General features: G+C 44.1%; 1 protein-coding gene across 5 annotated transcripts in view; it reads right to left on the reverse strand.

Moving 5' to 3' along the window:
- Positions 1 to 252: 252 nt before the first annotated feature.
- The window catches only part of SRGAP2 (SLIT-ROBO Rho GTPase activating protein 2), a 112,133-nt gene continuing 94,268 nt past the window's right edge, over positions 253 to 18,117 (reverse strand). For 4 of the 5 annotated variants that reach the window (XM_075522028.1, XM_075522025.1, XM_075522026.1 and 1 more), the window contains exons 18-23: positions 16,762 to 16,986; positions 13,354 to 13,433; positions 8,949 to 9,129; positions 8,389 to 8,535; positions 5,943 to 6,270; positions 253 to 3,345 (exon numbers count right to left, since the gene is read on the reverse strand). In XM_075522028.1, coding sequence (XP_075378143.1) covers positions 2,962 to 3,345; positions 5,943 to 6,270; positions 8,389 to 8,535; positions 8,949 to 9,129; positions 13,354 to 13,433; positions 16,762 to 16,986 — 1,345 coding nt within the window. In that variant the 3' untranslated portion in view covers positions 253 to 2,961. The other variant, XM_075522029.1, reaches the window with a different exon arrangement.

The following is an 18,117-nucleotide window of genomic DNA, read 5'->3' on the forward strand; positions in this document are numbered from 1 at the left end:
GGAAGAGCTAATATTTCTTCTGAATATGAAGATATGAAGTAACATTGATACCTCCCCAAGCAAACCACTGTGTCGTCCTTGTCCACTCTACATTGGTCTCTCCTACAAGACGCCCACCGGTTTTGCAGGGAGCGGTGCCGACATTTCCAGTTTCTCCGTCCCACCTCTCCTGCAACGACTGGTCATAAAACACTTGTGGCAAATGTTCTCTCAGCCTTGTATGTTCACGGAGTGAAGCAGACAAGCTAAAAGTTTCCTTTTTTTTTTTTTTATTCTCCCGTATGTGTGTGCGTGTGTGAATTTTCTGCTGGCTGGCCAGACCCAGAGCACGTGGAAGAGGAAGGACGATCTTCAGCCTGCCATATTGCTTGCTGTAAGTGTAAGTGTCAATCACAGTGCACACCAAAATTCCAGTTGAGTTGCTCAATATACAAGTTATCCTGCTAAGCACATTCCCCTTGACAGTAGGATTGTCCCAGAGCTGTGGATGCTAGAGATAAGCACAGTAATTCACATACAGACAGTTGCTGTTACAGTAACCTGAAGTCTTTTTTATCTCTTAATTTCCATTCATACTTCAGACCTCGAAGACAGAAAAGAGCATCTCCTCCAAATGTGCTGTGCGTGGCTGGACACTTATTCTTAGAAACATGAATGCTAGGCATAAAAATATGAAGAAAATAAGGCATTACAAATGAGTCGAAGTAAATTTACAGAGATCCTGCTCTTGACACAGATTAACTTTGGTCATTCATGACCAGAAAGAAAACAAACCCAAAAACTCCCTACTTAAAGTAAATGCCAGAAAGTTCTGCCTGAGCAAAAAATTACAAGTTTAATTCTACTTTTCCCCAAAAGAACAAGTGATTCCTTGGTGGTAGAAGTCCATCAGAACCTGAGAGCAAAGGTCGCTGGTCGCACTGTTGGGGATCTTCCCCTGCGAGAGGAACAGGGTAAGGTCCAGTGACAGTCACACACGTACTGCGGTGCTTCCCAAGGGGAACTGCTGCTACAGATCAGCTAAGGAAAAACGAGTAATAGGCGTGTTCTCACTGAAATCTTGCCGGTGTTCCCCAATTTTCATACGTTCTTAATTTAGGGCACAGAGGAAGTTGGTCTTTTCAAAACCCATCATTAACATGGATATATTACATCTGTAGAGATGGGGGTGTGCGCATGGGGATGGACAGGGACACAGTAAAACCCTGTGCATTTCTCTGAGTAACATCCTAAATGAATCAGAAAAGTACATTGAAGAAACCGTTCTTAGAAATGGAAGTTTTGTTTCTTCTTTTTTAATTACTAAGTGCCAATTAAAACGACATTGCAGTCACAAGGAAGCTAAGTGTGAGAAACCCACAAATTTAAAAGAAACTCAGCTAAACGGGAGAGGAAAAAGATTTTTCGTATCTTGTCCTTGCCTGAATTTATTTGATGAAAACATAAGATGTGCAGCTTTTTTTAAATCCCAGAAAAGTTTGGGAACAAGGTGAACTGAGGGTCAGCCAGTCTCTCCTCTCTTGCAGGACCGCAAGATCTTCTTTACCGTTGTGAGTGGTACATGCCTTTTTTTTTTTAAATTAAATAAATGCTAGCATCGTGAAAAATTCTCAGTAGAGTACAAAAGAGTTCATGCAGCCTGCTAGTGGCTGAAGCATTTGCTGCCTACCATATAAATACAAATACTAAGAATTCATTCACATGTCTGCGGAGTCCTATGGAGGCATGCCAGTCTACCAACGAACACGTAGGGAAGCCACTCCAGAAGCTGCATGCTGTCACGTCACCGTCCCCAGCAGCGTTTCCTACACCGCTCTATAAGAGCGGAGATCCCTAAAGCAGTTCACAGCGGTCACAGCCACCGACCGAAGCATTTGCAACCAGAAAGAGGGAGAAGATACAAAGCTTGAGAACTTCTGATTGAAGTTTTTACAGTGCTTGTAACTGGGATTTTGGTAAGGATCCATCTTGATATATGATCAAAACAAGAACGTGTGCGTTAGTAAATGAACTCCCATCAGAGTACGCTTAGTTTTCAAAAGTTAACTTGTTTTTACATTCAGTCTCTCGAGACCACACACCACATCATAGCCTATGGGCTGAAAATTACACTGAAAAACAATAAAGCTGTTTTTCAATATGGGAGAGCAAAGGGGGAAAACAGCTAGATTGTCCGTAAGCAACAACTGGGCTCTTTCTTATGTTCCTAAACCTCAGGAACATGTTTGTTTATATTTGCACAGACACATATTACGTATAACTCCACAAAATCTAAGAGTGTTCCAGAGTAAACTATTTTTCATGACAAGTGTCGACTAAAGGATGAGGCTGGATGGCCAAGAGCTTTGGCCCTGGGGAGAGGAATGAGGGAGCAAACAAACAAAACCAGAGGATGTGATGGAAGTCGAGACAGACCCTTAACCACCGCGGCACCAGCGGGCGACATAATAATAATAGTAATAATGCACAAGAAACAGGCATGTCCAAGCTCCACGTAAACAGTGGCACCAAAACATGCAATAGACTAAAATCTATCCTATTGTTTCCCTGTGATAAATGAAACACAGAATATATAAGTCACTACACCAGTATTCAAAACATGATGCCACCAAACATTTCTTTCAGTGGCCAAACACTTGAACAAGGCATCAACTAGAAACCAAGATCCAACTCATCGCTTTTTACGTGTTTTCCTCCTCAGCTTCACAGTGACCCGATACTGGATTTCCTAAGCGTGGCATGAACTGTTTTGCCTTACGAACATCACTGATGCGGGTACATGGGACGAGGTTGTTAGCACTTAGTTTACTCCCAGGAAGCGCTCCCAGCAGTAAGGAGCAGTTCACAACTAACCTTCAGCAAAAGTTCAAAAAAATTAGTTAAATAGGAATTTTAATGTCTTTAACAGCGTCTCTTCATCTGAAACAATACAGTTATATCCACAGAGCAGCATCAAGTTTATCAGACAGTACAGGACTTGTCAGTAGGCTGCTGAGATGCAGAGGAGGCAACGCCGGGGCTCGTGGCGTTCGTTTTGGGGAAAACTGTAGGCTTCGGCCGAGTTGCCGGAGGTTTCACCTGGGTGGCCATTTTGACCGACTTCACTGGCCTGAAGGTGCACGGTATGTCGCCGGCTGTGCTAGCGCTGCGCTGGAAAGCTGGTTCAGTGTCCTTGAGGATCTGAGTGTGCAGAGGGCTGGAAGGTTCAGAGGTGGGGGCCACCACTGGAGACGTCTTCAAAGGCTCCAGGGTGTCGAGGACAACATCTGGCGTGTGCTTTACGCTGCTTTGCCTTTCCAGCTCCCGCAGCTCGTTCAGAGCAGAGTTCATAGTAGCTTCAATATCCTGCAAACACAAAAGAGAAACCGAGTGAATAACAGAACCCAGACACATAAATAGAGATAAAAGTCAGTCTTTGAGAACGACGTATTTGTTTTCAGCCTGTAAACACCAACACTCAAATCAACTGGCGGGTCAAGGACCTTTAGGTGTCAAAGTGAAACCCACGCCAAACTACACAGCATTACATACTGAAGCCAAGAAGCAGTAATATTTTCCATCAACAGGAAGCAACATAATTGCTAGCACTTTCTTGGTGCTAATCTGGTCCTTTACTGGTCCTGACGCTGCTTGGACTTCAAAGACGAGTACAATCCCAAAATGCAGCAATGAACAGAAAAGCATGTCATTCAAAGTATTAGGATCCATTCTTCTACTTTATTTGGCACGTGAGATTCAGGAGAGTAAATTCTTGAAGAAAGGATTGATGATTTTGACACTGGCTGGTGGGCCACACACCGAATGCTGAAATCTTTGTGTGCTCTTGCTGCCTCATTGGTTTTCCTGCTCTCCAAGTTGTCTTCCCTTCCCAGAAAGGTATCACACGGGACTCAAAATTTTAATGTTTTGGAAAACACAGAGATATCAGAAACATATACAGAAATTCAAGTTGGCACTTCTCCTTCCTCTTATAAAATATTACAGTTATGAACAAATAAATATAAACAGAACTTTGAGACAAAAACGTGGCTTTTTTTGTTCTCGGCTGTAGCAGGACCTACGCGTTTGCTACAGCCCGCGCTGCGGAGCCCACTGGTGCGCAGAATTCACTGGAGAGCAGAAGAGCTCAGCCTTTCTGTGACTCACAGTTTGGCTACAGCTTTTTAGCTTCCTTAGAGGTTTTTCAGGGGGTGGGGAAGGTAAATCAGTCAAGGAATGGTGGAAGAAACCAGAGACAGTAACCCGACACCTCCGAGTCTATCTTGAGGCCAGGCAGATTTTACTTATGAAGTTAGGGGAAAATATGTAAAATGCATGATGATTATTAGATGGTGTTTGAACAGATACTACAGGAAAGAGAAACACTAATTTAACACAGCCCCCCCCCCCCTTTTCTTTTTTTCCCCAGACTCTTCTCCAGTGAAAACAATGGAGTTAACGTTCTGGCAGGAAGAGGAGACAGAACAACTTCAGTTAGAGCTTAATTGAAAAAACAAAGAAACTGATTTATGTCAACCAAAGCCTTGGAAGGACAATGAACTATGAAGACAACAAAAACCGTATATTATAATTCCACTGGAATAAGTGGGCTAAAGATATTTCATAATGGCAAAATACAACTTTCCATCAGAGTATGTATCAGATTTTTATTTGGACCTTATTTACTACTTGACATTGCTGTTTTGTCAATAAAAATGATGTTTGACTTTCACAGATCTTCCCCCAGCTCTTTAGAAACCTACAAACTCCTGAACCAGGCAGAGAAGTCAGGTCTCCCAGGGCTGGCTTTGTAATCCGAGACCCAAGCATTCCTCGGCTTTAGATAGATCCATCGCATACTGAAAACAGTTGGTATAGGCAACATACATGTGCAGACACATCTAACAGCTTGGAGTGGGAGAAAGGGAAGATCCTTCATGGAAGAGGGAAATCTGTAACATTTACATCATTCACCCCGTTAGCAGCTGCCACTTGTTCAAATCTGACTTTCAATTGTTTTCTGTTCTACTTGTGAAACCACAGATGCACGGATGCGAAGACACCACTCGCGTTTTTGTTAACGACGCTCACTGCTGTGGCAGCTTACAGTCCCAGCCGCGGGGACGGGACGGATCTCTGCGTATAGAGACGCAGAGAATACGCACAGAGACGAAGAATCTGTAATAGACCAGTCTGTGTCAAAATTAGCAAAGATGAAGAAAAATACTAAGAACACCTTTCCCTTTAAGCTGCACAGAAGGAATTTGAGAAGACGGTTTCCTTGTTGTCTGGTCAGCGTGTGGAGTCAGTCCCAAAAGCCGAGCTCGTTGCAAAGTTAAAACACAGCTGCATAGGCATCGGTAGCCTGCCCTCATTTCAAGGCACTTGTCTAAATAACTAACGAACGAAAACTAGCAGTATTACATTCAAAGTTGGTTTCTAATCACACACTGAACCCTGTAAGCATATAAAGATGCCACTGTGAGCACTGTACAACTCAGCAGCCTGCTTTTATTTTGACTGTACTACTCCATATGCTTCCAACGCCTAACCACAGGCAAGTTTGCACAACTGACAGGAGAATGTTAAATTGACACTAAATACTTTACTTTTCTCATGTCTTGAAGTTATGATTGTTTAATTTTTTGCTGACAACTTTGGAATCTGTGTAACTTTCTGAAACGGACGTTTTTATTGTTGAAACTAAATTCTGAATAATGAACGGGGCCAAGTTTTTATGGAGGAAGGACCTGACTGTTTATCTTCACTCATGAAAGCAGCCTCAGTGACTTGCACAAGGCGAGGTTGAGAGACTAGACTCAAGCTGTGGAGTAAGTTAACATTGCATTGCGAGAAGGGAAGGGATACGAGATTAAATCAGGCTTCGCATTAAAACATCTCATTGTATCCAACACCCTTTAAGTTTCCAAAACAAATCTTTAAGGCAAGGCACTCCTATTTACCTGTGCAATAACTTCAGGGTCCATGGGCCGATGGTTGTTGAAGCTCTTGGACCTCCCTGCTGTCACAGTTTTCCGGATCTGCGGGCTGTCTATCCTGTTCTTCAGAGACGAGTGTCGGCTGATAGAATTGAGGCTGCCATGGCCACTGATGGAGCATTTATCTGGAACCTCCTTGGGAAGACTTTGGCTCATAATGGGCTGAGATGAGGGTCTGGAACCGGCTATGGCTCCTGGGGAGGCTGGTTCTGCCATTGAACTACCTAGTCCATGGCTGTCACTTTGACGGAAGGCTCTTCTGATGCTGCCTGACTCTGGTTTCTTTCTTTGCCTTCAGTCACAAAAGCAAAACAAGTCAATACAAGCAGGTACACATAACGGGCTGTAATTTGAAGATATCCCCCCAAAACAACACAGAGGACAACGGGAAGAGACATAAAGATACCCAGATTACAAATACACCCAGGATTTTAGGAGTCATTGTGAAACAGTAAAATTATCAATCATTCCAGTTTAACACTTCTAACAACAGGACTAAGTTTCTGGCAGCTGTGCACATTCATAGCAAAACCAGAAAACTTGGATGGAATGTAATTAACTTGGTCAAGAAGAAAAGAATTTATATTGAACAAAAAAAACCCTCTGTGCCATCAACAGGTTTTGATGATGTGTTTTTATTACATTAGAAGAGCAGAGCTACAATTTTTGACTGGAGGACACAGTATAAGTCTACTAAGCTCCTGGCCCAAGGCATCAAGTGATTATTTTCAGAGATTGGCAAGCAAAGAACCCCTTAGTTTGGGGTTAATGATCGTTTCCAATATTTGCTGGTGGTAACAGATGTTTCTTTTTCATTGCTTTAGCAGGACCATGAGGCATTATCTATGTAAGGCTACAGATATAACAAAAGATGATGTCAAATGGATGAGCTGGTCCAAACAATTTAGTTTCTACCCCAGCACCATGCGGTCTGACAGCACGATTCCATTCAAATCATATGAAGGCCAATGCAGCAGAATACTTTATGCCATAGGTCTGAAGCTTGGCATCCATTATACAGGGAAGGATCCATTTATATATAGCACCAGCCCCATGAATAACTGCAAGAAAGTGTTAACTCCAGTAGGATTTTGGCATCCAAATAATAATTCAGTGGGTGGCACAACTGTCATTGCGAAACCATCTGATTTAATTTTGCCCAAGTCTGTTCACACATAGGTCAGAAGATTCATTCCTAAAGAAAAAACAACAAAATGAGTCTTATGCTACTATTGCTAAATATCAGTTTCCCTACTAAAGGGAAAAAAACTGGAGTGGACATTACTCAGGCTTCTTAAAAACACTACATACAACACTACCAAAGCCAGCAGATGGTGAAGCTCCAACATAGCTCTGTTCGTTACACAAATCTTTCCGTAACTGGCAGAATGGCATACTTCATTGGTTCATACAATAAATATCATAAAAGAAAGCCCAGATCCCAAGCTGATGCAGATTAACATAGCTTCACTGATACCAACGGAGCTCTGCCAACTCCCATAAACTAAGGACCAGGCTCTGTGTAGGACATTAGCAGGTCCAAACCTTGAAAGAGGATGCATTTCTGTTAATGCCTTTATAGACTACATTCTGTTAAATTAACTGAAGGTTAAAAATATCCGCTCCCATAAAACTGTAATTATCATATTAATACCTTCACTGCACAATAGAGAGAGACGTGGTTTTTTTAATACTAAGGAAATAATCAGAAGGATATGGGGGAGAAGTCTGCTCTAGAATAATTAAATAACAGATCAAGAAATTTAGTCTGTTACTAGCTTAATTTCCTAGGTTTTTTATTATGTTGAGTGTTGGCTGAAGTAGCAATTTCTGGTTGAGGAGGTAAAGTTAGAGCAACAGGGAGGTGTGTTGTTTCACTGCAAGCATATGGTTAGTAACCCAAGGTGAGAAGTGCTGGAGAAATGAAAGAATGTTACGGGCAATGCCAGATGGCGGGGCTTAAGGTATGTCATTTAGCACAAAATGTGACACTAGTTTCTGAAGAAATTGTCCCCCACCCCATAAAACAAAACATGCTAAATGTAAATAAGACATAACAAATCACAGAACATAACAAGGAACGGGAACACACGATTACAAGAACTCACTCTGCTACTCCCCTCCCTTTGTCTGTGTGCTTAGCTTATAAAATAGGACATATTTGGGATAACGGGAACAGATGGCACCTTGGGGACAGGGAAGAGAAGCCAGTGGGATTTTAAATGAGCACTGGCCACACTGGTGACACAGACAGAGGGGACAGCAACATGTGAGCAAGTTAGAAGAGGGGGAAGCAGAGAATAATGGCAGCAGAGCTCATTAGTTAACCTTTTCCAGGGAAGGAAATATGTTACTGGACTCATCACCAAGATCTTTACAGTTAAGTAAAATAATGCAAGGCTGTTCTTACTTGTTGATGTTTGCAAGGTAAATATCTGCGACGTGACCCCCACTTGGGCAACTGGCACCAGCTCTAGCAGTCACTTTTTCTTCCGGTGGCTCAGAATTTATTTCTATTTCAGACTTCGGACTGGATCTTTCAGAGATACCATCCTCACTAGGAAGGAGGAGGGAAGGAAATCACAACCAAAACAGGACCAACAGCACTGAATTTCAAATACAGCACCGTGTATGTAAGCATACGTACAGGACAACAGCACTGTGCTAGCATCTTTCTCTTAAGAATCATTACGTATCTTTCAAATGAGAGAGCCTGATTTCCGTGAGCAACCTGGAGATCCCAGCTCTGCATCTGTAGCAGGCTGGCAGCACCAGAACAATTTTTATATCGTGCCTCCACATATGTGGACACCTAACGCCTCTGCTTGTTTCAAGAGGACTCCCTTCTTGCAGGGAAGGTCGAAGGATGAACTCTCCCCACCTGGTGTCAACACCTTGACACAAACACTCCATTCCACACCTGAGTTTTAAGCAAGCCCATCTTGCAGATGGGCTTAAAGTGTAACATACGTGTCTTGAACGACGATATACTGATGAGGAATAAGGCCGTCAATTCCATTGTGGCGTCCCTCCCACCAGTCATCTGAGGCCCGCTGATAGAGTAAGAGAGAAGCTCCTTTTTTAAAGGACAGCTCTCGTGCAGTCCTGCCAATGTAGTCGAACTTCGCTATTGCTTCTATGGGCTCACACTCTAGGAGATAGAAGGGAATAAACAATAATTCACTAAACACTTGGCCTCAGGAAAGTATTCAACAGTTTAAACCTACCATAAAACAGGTTATGATGAAAGCATGGAAGAGGATAAAGTGTTGCTTCTTAAGGCAGCAGAGGGTTGAAGCAGTACGATTCAGAGGGGAACCCCTATAATATGAGGACGTTGCAATTTCACCATTTACCTAATCTCTACGCGGTGGACACATTCACGTTTTCCAAGTCATAAACCTGCTTACAGCAATTCAAGTGTACAAAGATGGAAGCGACAATGGCAAAATGAGTATCTCATTAAAATAAAAAAAGTTTCAAAGCTGGGTAGCAATCAGGTATGTTCCAGACAAAAATCTGCGTATGGTACGCTTTGTAAAAGGCAGCTAAACTAAACCTCCTGGGCAGGCAAGCAGGAGTTGTTATTAGCATTTAGGGAGGGAAACATCCTCTGATTCCAAGCTGCTTCAGAAATAAAGCATCTATTCAGAGGGAAATTTCTGCTGCCTGTGAGGTTCACCTGACCCAGGAGACCGGATTCTGGCACCGTGGGAGGCCGTGCTATTCATCGAACTGTCATGGAAGCTAAGGAAAACATCCAGTGCCTCCACCGCTGCGGTTTGTGCAGCGATCAGGAGAGCAAGCGGCTCCCCCGGGCTCCGTACAGCTGGGCTGCGCCGTCCACGCCGAGCGCAGCGGCACCGCGCTTGGAGCTGCACAACGTGCTCCAAATCTGACTGCTCCGACTTGAAAAGCTCACAGAAGAACTACAGCCGTGCTGTGTCTGCAACCAGCCACTAATCCGGGTCCCTGTAGGACTCTGATATTATACAGAGGGACAATATGGGCATTTAGACACTCAGGAAAATCAATATGAAATTCACGTGGATTATTTCTAAGACTTAGAAAAACCTGCCATTGGCTGAGTCTAAATATATATTAAGCCAGTTCCCAATTCTAGGCAGGAATCAGGGGAACAGAGATGAGCTCAACCACACAGCCCCAGTGGACTTCAGCCTCTAATTACTTTAAAGGAGCTTTAACACAGCCAAGTGGTCCATGGAAATTGAGTTCTTTCCTGAAGAAAGAGATTTGTGCTTCCTCTTCCTGGACAAGGAAAGATAGGCCATTTCATACAGAGATCTCCTCTGCATCACGGGAAGCTTCTACAGTGCAAGAGCCAGCCAAAAAGGACTGGAAGGCCAAACATGAGCCACAGCTTTTACAGTTATTCCTTGGGAGAGCGTATGCTCAAGAATTAGGTCTCCAAGGCTGCCCATAGGCAGGCAAGGGAGAAAATATATAGTGTAAATCCATCTGAGCAGGCTGATGCTGCAGTAGCACTGTCTCATCAGCCGGTCTGAGAGAGCAGAGCAGAAGCATCCCCCACCAAAGAACCCCATCAGCATCTGTAGGTACAAAGCACGAAGTGACCGAGCGCTGAGGACAATCACAGCAACAGGATCTGCTAGATTGACCCCCCAACAATTAATTTCTCCATTACTAAAGCAGACAGCTCAGAATTCTGTCAAATCACACATTTCAGGTAAGCCTGTGGTCAGCCTCACACGAATCCCGTTATCAGCCCTCAGCAACTTGCAAAGAGATCTGCAAGGGTGAGAAAAGCCTGGCCCATGTTTGCAGCTTGCGATAGCCGCCTTGCTCCAGACTCCCCAAAGCACATGGTTATCTGGTTTTGGCTCCTTCTTTCCTCTTGCTTGTTTTGCCTCTAGAGCCAGCTTCTTCATAACACTAAAAAAACCGATAATGCTGTTTTTTGGTGTCCCCCTCCATTTATGAAGGGGATGGGAGTGTGGTTTTGTAAATTCCATCTGTTTCATTAAGAAGTGTTTATTGTTCCAGATGAGTGCAGCACTCAGGTTTCTTATGTTTCCAATTTGCTTTTTAGGACTCTGGCTTTCATCCAGAGAAGTGATTTTAGACTCTAATTTCCAGTAGCTTTTTCCTACTACGCTTATGCTCAGAGAAGAAAGCTGTGCGAATAAAGAGCAATAAGGCTAAGCCAAACAATTACCCCTGCCAGTCTGACAGCCTGTGCAGGAAAGCAGCAGCTTAAAATCTTTCCACTCATACACATAATTTAATGAATATACAACCTGCTTGTCTTTCAGCATTTCTGACCTCTTATGCCTGTCTCAAACCGGAGTGTCCACTCACTCGTACAGCGAGGCTGACGGTGAACAGCAGGGATGCTCTGCGAAACACGACCTCTCCCCCCACCCCAAAACAGATTCCTTCCTTCAACGAAGGCGTCTGGGATGACAGCTTTACTTCGAGAGGACTAGTGCCAGCCTCACGAAAGAGCTAAAGGAGCAAGTGCCTGGTCGCATCTAAAGACTGAAGGAGTGAGAAAAACCTAAGAACATCCGTCCCGCTGAGTCGCGGAGTTGTACACTGCACTTCTGACAAGTACGCCCGAGGTGTGACGCTGCACAGCTCAATTAGAAGGACGTGAGACTCCTTAGTTAACCAGACCTTGCTGCTCCCTGAAAAAGATAGAGGCCCAGCTCTCTCCTCTGCTTTGGTGCCAAACGCTCCCTCCCAAATGCTTCCTATGGAATATTCCGTGTAGGTTGCAGAACTCCATCCAAAACGTCTCCAAATTTTACCTTGCTCAGGGGCCCCACGCGATCTAGTTCCAGAGGCCGTAAAACAGTGTCCTTCTCTAATCTCTAACTGCTCATTTTCCCATCTTTGTGCCCTCACAGCTACATGAGCAATCTAAAAATCCCGTGCAGAAACAATGCAAGTACACCCCATGGTGTTTCAGCCTGCAGGCTTTAGTCCCCGGCTTTACAGATGCTGGAAGAGTTACCCTTTCCTTCATCACAGCAATGAAATTGCTCTTTCTTTAGGTACAAACTCAAAAAGGACATGTTTTCATGCATTTTTAAGAAGCTAACACTTTTCAGAAAGAACACGCTGTTCAAGACAGACAGCGAACTCATGGTTCATTCCCATAGGCTTTGTGTTTCCTCCCAACAACCTTGGTGAGGAGTCGCTGTGACAGTGCTTGACCTTGCTGAGGGAGAACCGATTTTCCAGTGTTTCTAGCAGTGCTCAGCATCATTTCGTTTGTTATTGGTGTGTGAACACTATGAAGCCAGCAGGAGCACAGCAATGCCCTGGGAAAGGTTTGTTAGGCAACTGCTGGAGGAAAGAGAGCAAAAAGCAGCACAGGAGCACGTGGCAGGGCTATTGAGCAAATTCCTAAAGACCAGCTCAAAAAGGATGCCACCTAATTTTAAGGGAATGCTACCTTCTTCCCACCTCTACAGCTGAGGCCATCACAAGTAAAACCATCACAGAACTTTCTTTAGACAATTGCAAGGGGCCAAAACCTAAGGATAAAACCATATTCTGTCCTGTTCTGGTCAGTCTGCTTTACATGCTGGTCAGTATTCTGGGGATCACTGTTTCACATCAGTAACACAATCTTTTCCTCTGCTCTGGATGGAGCTCACGTGCAGCTGTTCCCCATCGCAGAAAGAGGCTTTGGAAGTATCAACAACAGACACTCCAAGACCGCGGTGGTGTCACCTTTTCCTTAGGAAATAGCATGAAATTCTCAGCGCTGGCACCCCTTTTTTCACTCATCAGACAAGAAGGGTAACAGAGTTTGCCAAAGACGACCCAAAAAACTAGAGAGGCCACCAGGACCCCCTAGCCTAAAACCTGGCTCCCAGTGGAAGACAAACAGTTTTTTATTTTATTTTGCTTGCTTCCTTAAAGCAGAAGCACTGAGGCTTAAGGCACTCGACAATTCCCTTGCCAAAGCTACCAAAAGGGGAAATGCCTGGCACACGCAGAGGGAAGCGGGAGCGCACGCTGACACATATCCAGCCTTTGGCTCTACGCTTTCTCCATGACTTCCAACTCTAAGATCTTTCTAAGGTACAGCTGAGCTCAAACAGTCATGCAAGTGTGGAGTGTGCCCAGGCCTGCTGCTAAGATAAGATACCCTTGAAAAAGGGATACTTTAAAAATAGTCAGGTAACTTCTAAAGATTCCTGTTGATCCCAGACGTTTTTACTTCTTGGCATCAAATGCTGCATGTGATGTTTCAAGTGACTATTCTGATCTAAACTCCACTTGGATCTAACTTTGAACTTAAATTGCAAGGCACTATCTCCTCTGCCTCTCCCACAGCAGGTTGCACCAGTTAACCAAGGAGTTAATAGACTTTGCATACCATCATCACTGGTGTGGTGTTCAGCTGTAACGTCCTGAACCGAGTCTTCTGTTGAGGCTCTCTCTCCGTGAGGACTTTCGCTACAACAGAAGGAAAGAGAGAAGATGCTTTACACTGGTAGAAATTGAATTTCCTCATTTACAAAAAGCAGAGATAACTTAACTAGGAACATCCATATCGGATGTCAATATCTGCGTTCCACTGTGACAGACGCTTTGCAGATGCATTTGCACATACTGAAGTCAGTGTGTCTAAAAATCAAGCTAAGTTCTTACTTGATCAAGCAAACCGAACATCTTCATTAACCTTCTTGTATGCTATCAGGAAAGTCCAACTTCAGATCTTATAACCTGGACCTCTGGAGATGTTCAGAAGTCAGCCAGCAGCGGCATGTTGGGTCTAGCTTCTCTCTGCCATGCCAAAATTATTCCCTCAGCTGTATTGTCCATTGCTCTAATTAGCTCATTAGATGACTGATGAGATAGCTGCCGCTTCCTGGAGGAAATTATTTCTCAATTCATACTGATATTCCCAGGTCCGAGTTTGTCATCTCCCTCCTTCCCTTTTATCACAATCTTAAATGTCCCATTCATTTAACTGAGCGACTCCCATAGCCAGATTAATTGCTTGGAATCTTTTATTTACAGAGCACCTAAACCACCAAGAGTACTCATTTATGTTTTGCATGAAGAAAAGCTTTGAAAGGATCAATAGACAACAAGTGGCAACCAAAGGTTATGTTTTTGTCAGAAGCTACACGAGCAGTTCCCTCAGGACAGGAGCAGAAAGGAAACTGGAAGAGGATCCATTGCCTCTCCCTGCAGCTCCGCAGACCTGCGGCCAGCTGGCAGCGCTGCCTGCCTGCCCTGCCTGCTCGTCTTAGAAGAAAAAAAGCGCTCACTCCTCATCTTACCAGATGCTGTTGCTGAAGACAAAACGCGTTTGCTGCACTCTTACACTGTAACTCATTAAAAGCGATTTTTAATTCTCTTAAGACAGTAATAACTTCATCCCTTGTTTTGGCCTTGCAATGGTTAAAGTAAGCGATCACAGATGTAAAGTGCTCTCCCTTTGGTAACCTACCTCCTATACTCTTTTAAAGGAGCAAAAAAAAAGAAAAAGGAGAAGGGGTAAAATGTTTGGATAATTCTGGCATCTCATTATGCTTAATCCACATGACACGAAGCTGCCCCACCATCTTCTGAGTCAGTACCTCAGGAATCAACCTTTCCCATCCTTTGCAAAGCCTTTATGCTAGTTAATAAAGTTTACAGAAGAATTTGAAGCCAAATGGAGGTCCCAAGAGGAACACAGCATTGAGGGCTAAAGTTTCATGCAGACTGTGAAGTAATGTCGCGTACAGCCAACGCTAAAGATCCAAATACTGCACAAAGACCACGTGCCTCCTCCTATCCATGCCTCCCAACAGCACTTTCCACCAAAAAACCTGTCCTTGCTGCAGGCTCAGTCTCTGTCACGTGAGCCCCGGGGATGCCGCAGTGGTTAGTGCTAGGCTGCTGGGTTTCACCCGAGAGCTCCGAAAGAGCAAGCAATATATACCACCAGAGGAATGCAATGCACGTTGAGCATCTATAAGCTATCTTCTTCCCTGCGATTCTGATGGTCTCACTTGCTGGTATGCAGGACTCCTGGACTCTCCCCATGCTGTCCTTGTGCAGTCTCAGATGGACGGGCAGATGCAGCACAGTCCTAGGCTTGACTCAAAGGCAGTATCTCAAAGATGCCTGCAGCACAGCCCTGAATTTGTCATAAACTCTGAACCTTGCCCTACCCTCCTCTGCCCGAGGCAAGCTGTTTGAAAGCTCCTCGGCAGCTGCCGACTCGAAGCGAGCGCTGCTCGCAGCGAAAGCGCAGAGCACACGAGCCGTGGCGTCAAGCCCGGGCAGCCTCCGCGCCAAAGCACCGCCTGCGAGTTCCCCGGCACAAAGACGACTCAGCCCAGTGAAGTGGCACCGGGAGATCACAAACATAGCAGGCTCCATTCCCTGATGAATCAGCTGAACGACAAGGATTCACTCTGCTGCTTGCACGCTTTGTGGCAAGGAGCCCTATGGGCAATAACTAACAACTATCTTAACACCGGGGCTATGAGAAGGCTTGAATGGGAACCAGATGCTTCTTCCTGGCTTTAAGCAGTCTCCCTTCCTTGCTTCTACCCTTCTCTGCTTAACAGGGTCTCAGGTCAGGGTGGTTAGGAAGAGCAATGAAGAAAAACCAAATGCCGTCAGAAAATTGATGTTACCTTCCAGGACATTGTGCCTCCTACACACTCATGTAAAGCATCACCTGTACTGAGCGTACCGATCATTTCACATTTTTATTCCCTTTACCTTATGGGACAAAACCTCTTGTCAAAGTTAATGTGTTTCCTTAAGGTCATAAAGATTCTTAAATTTTTTTTCTCTACAATTCTTTCACATACAACATCAGCTAAAAACATCAGAGCGAAGGGTAAAATTAACAGAATTTCCAAAAGAGGCTCTGGCAAGTCTCCTGCATACAGCAGTTAGTATAGAGGAGCCTCTCCTCACTGCACGTACGCGGAGTGAGCTGATAGCTAAAGCTACGCTGAAACAAGTCAGGGAAACAAGGCTAGCTCTGTCACCAGAGTGACTTCATTTAAAAATGTATTTATTTTAGTATAGGAAAATAATCATTTGCATTCCTGGGACACTGGAGGAGGGAAGGAGCAGGGGGAGAAGCAGGACACAATTTAACATTCCTCATTTTCAGAGGGAGAGATCAGCTTGGCCAGTAGGAAAGAAAACACCTCCTTTCCTTCCCCCACTCCCCAACCTTCCACCCCAGATGACAGGAGCCGCTCTGCCTGAATTGCTTCCAGATGTGGCTTTCAGACTGAACACACGGCCGGGCCTCTCGAGCTTTAAGCTGGATGGAAATGGTGATTTTGCATTCCTCCCTCTTCCCTCCCCCACCATCAGTGCTGCCCTGAAAATTAAACCATGCCACAGCTTTCTAGGTTCAGTTGCAAGTGACCCCTGCATCTGAAGCAAAGGCACTCAAGACAAGCAGGAAAAAAAAAGGCAAAAGCAGGAGAAAAAAAGAAAAAAGAAGAAAAAAAAAAAAGGTTGATTTTGGCAGCTACCATACCAGAACATCCAAGAAAATCCCTACACAACCTTGCTCTTCAAGATAAGTGAGCTAGGTTTGACAACTGAACAGCTACTTTCTACCAGCTTATTTCTTTTAAGTTGATGACTCTCCAGAGATACCAGAGCCATGTTCTCTTCCATAAAACAGATTTTTGAAAGGCTGGGCCAGACGCTCGAATCCAGAATTAGACAACGCAGAACGCGTGACTGTAGCATGCTAATCCGTAAATAAATATCCACCCATTCATTTTCTCCTCAGTGGTATCTGTCATACCAGTAATCCTCGGTGTTTCCACCTCTGCTATACACTGGACCCTCCAGCTCCCTTGGTCCTGGGAAGATGTTCTCATGTTGGATGATGATGGTTTTGATCAATTCATTGACATGAGCTTGGCAAGAGACTTGATCATGACCTTCAGGCACAGACATCAGTGTTGGCCCAAAGCAGATGGCTAAATTGTAGGGATCCATCATGTTCTCTTCACTGAACTGAGATAAACTGCAGAAGACAGAAGTGGGGAGGAGGGTTAACAGCAGCAAACAACATTATCATCGGCATCACCTGCTGGTGAACACATAGCTGAGCTGGGAAGCTTTGCTTTGGGCCTTCTGCTGTCTAAACCTGATCAGCTGGGACATGAATGTTCTGGGTCCATGCAGAAAATAAGATATTGATGGCCTTTACAGAGAAATGAAATAGAAACCCCAAAGGGAGTTTGAAAGCTCGAGACTATGCAAAAAGTACTGGGTGCTGACTTTACAAGGGGAGGACATTATTCTTTAATTAATTAAATCTTCATCTTTAATTCTTCTGTATTATTATTGTTCATAGCCCAGCACTCAATACCAGAGTTGTATCAGGTCCTCTCTGCCTAAATGCACATGATCAAGAGTGCCGAGGGTTACAACCTTTCTCCAAGGCCCAGGAGCTTCTCAAGTGGGCCTTTTTCGGGACTCTTCTTCAGGATTTCCCAGCAAATCTGAATCTTATAGTTTCTATATGGTGCCTTTTTTTAAAAACCACAATTTTTATCTGACCAAATTTTGTCCCAAACCTACAATTTACGCCTTTTAGGTACCAATTAAAGATTGAACAGAAAACTAAGTTCCAATACAATTCCCCTTGAAAGTCCCTGTTTTCTAGATCACTACTTGGAATAATTAAAAGCTACTGAGACTGGAAAGTCACACATTTCAGTGACTCCAGGAGTGACATCTGTGAAACAAACCCCCTGCTTTCCAAAGAGAAATAACCACTTAAATATATGGATAGGTTTAGTAAGTGTCCTGCTCCATTTTAATACAAATCTTTTAGAAAAGCCTCAAACCCTAACATTGTCTCAGTTTAATGTACGGAATAAGATGTCCATCAAAAGTAGCTGATGAACTGGAGCTTTACAAAAACAGACGGTAAGCTTCAGGTCTCTGTTAGGTCCAAATATTGCCTTACAGTTATATTTCTCTTTCACCTAGACGGTATTCAAAGGGCTTTGACAATATATAACCTTCTGGTTAGGACATTTTTCCTTTATGCTACTTCAGGTGTCAAGACCACATTACTAGAGGAAACTATTGACTCCTTGCTGCCAATCTATCCGATGAACCAGCCAGATGCAGTGGACTGTTGTAA

Source organism: Mycteria americana, chromosome 20, assembly GCF_035582795.1.
Source record: "Mycteria americana isolate JAX WOST 10 ecotype Jacksonville Zoo and Gardens chromosome 20, USCA_MyAme_1.0, whole genome shotgun sequence".
Lineage (NCBI taxonomy): Eukaryota > Metazoa > Chordata > Aves > Ciconiiformes > Ciconiidae > Mycteria > Mycteria americana.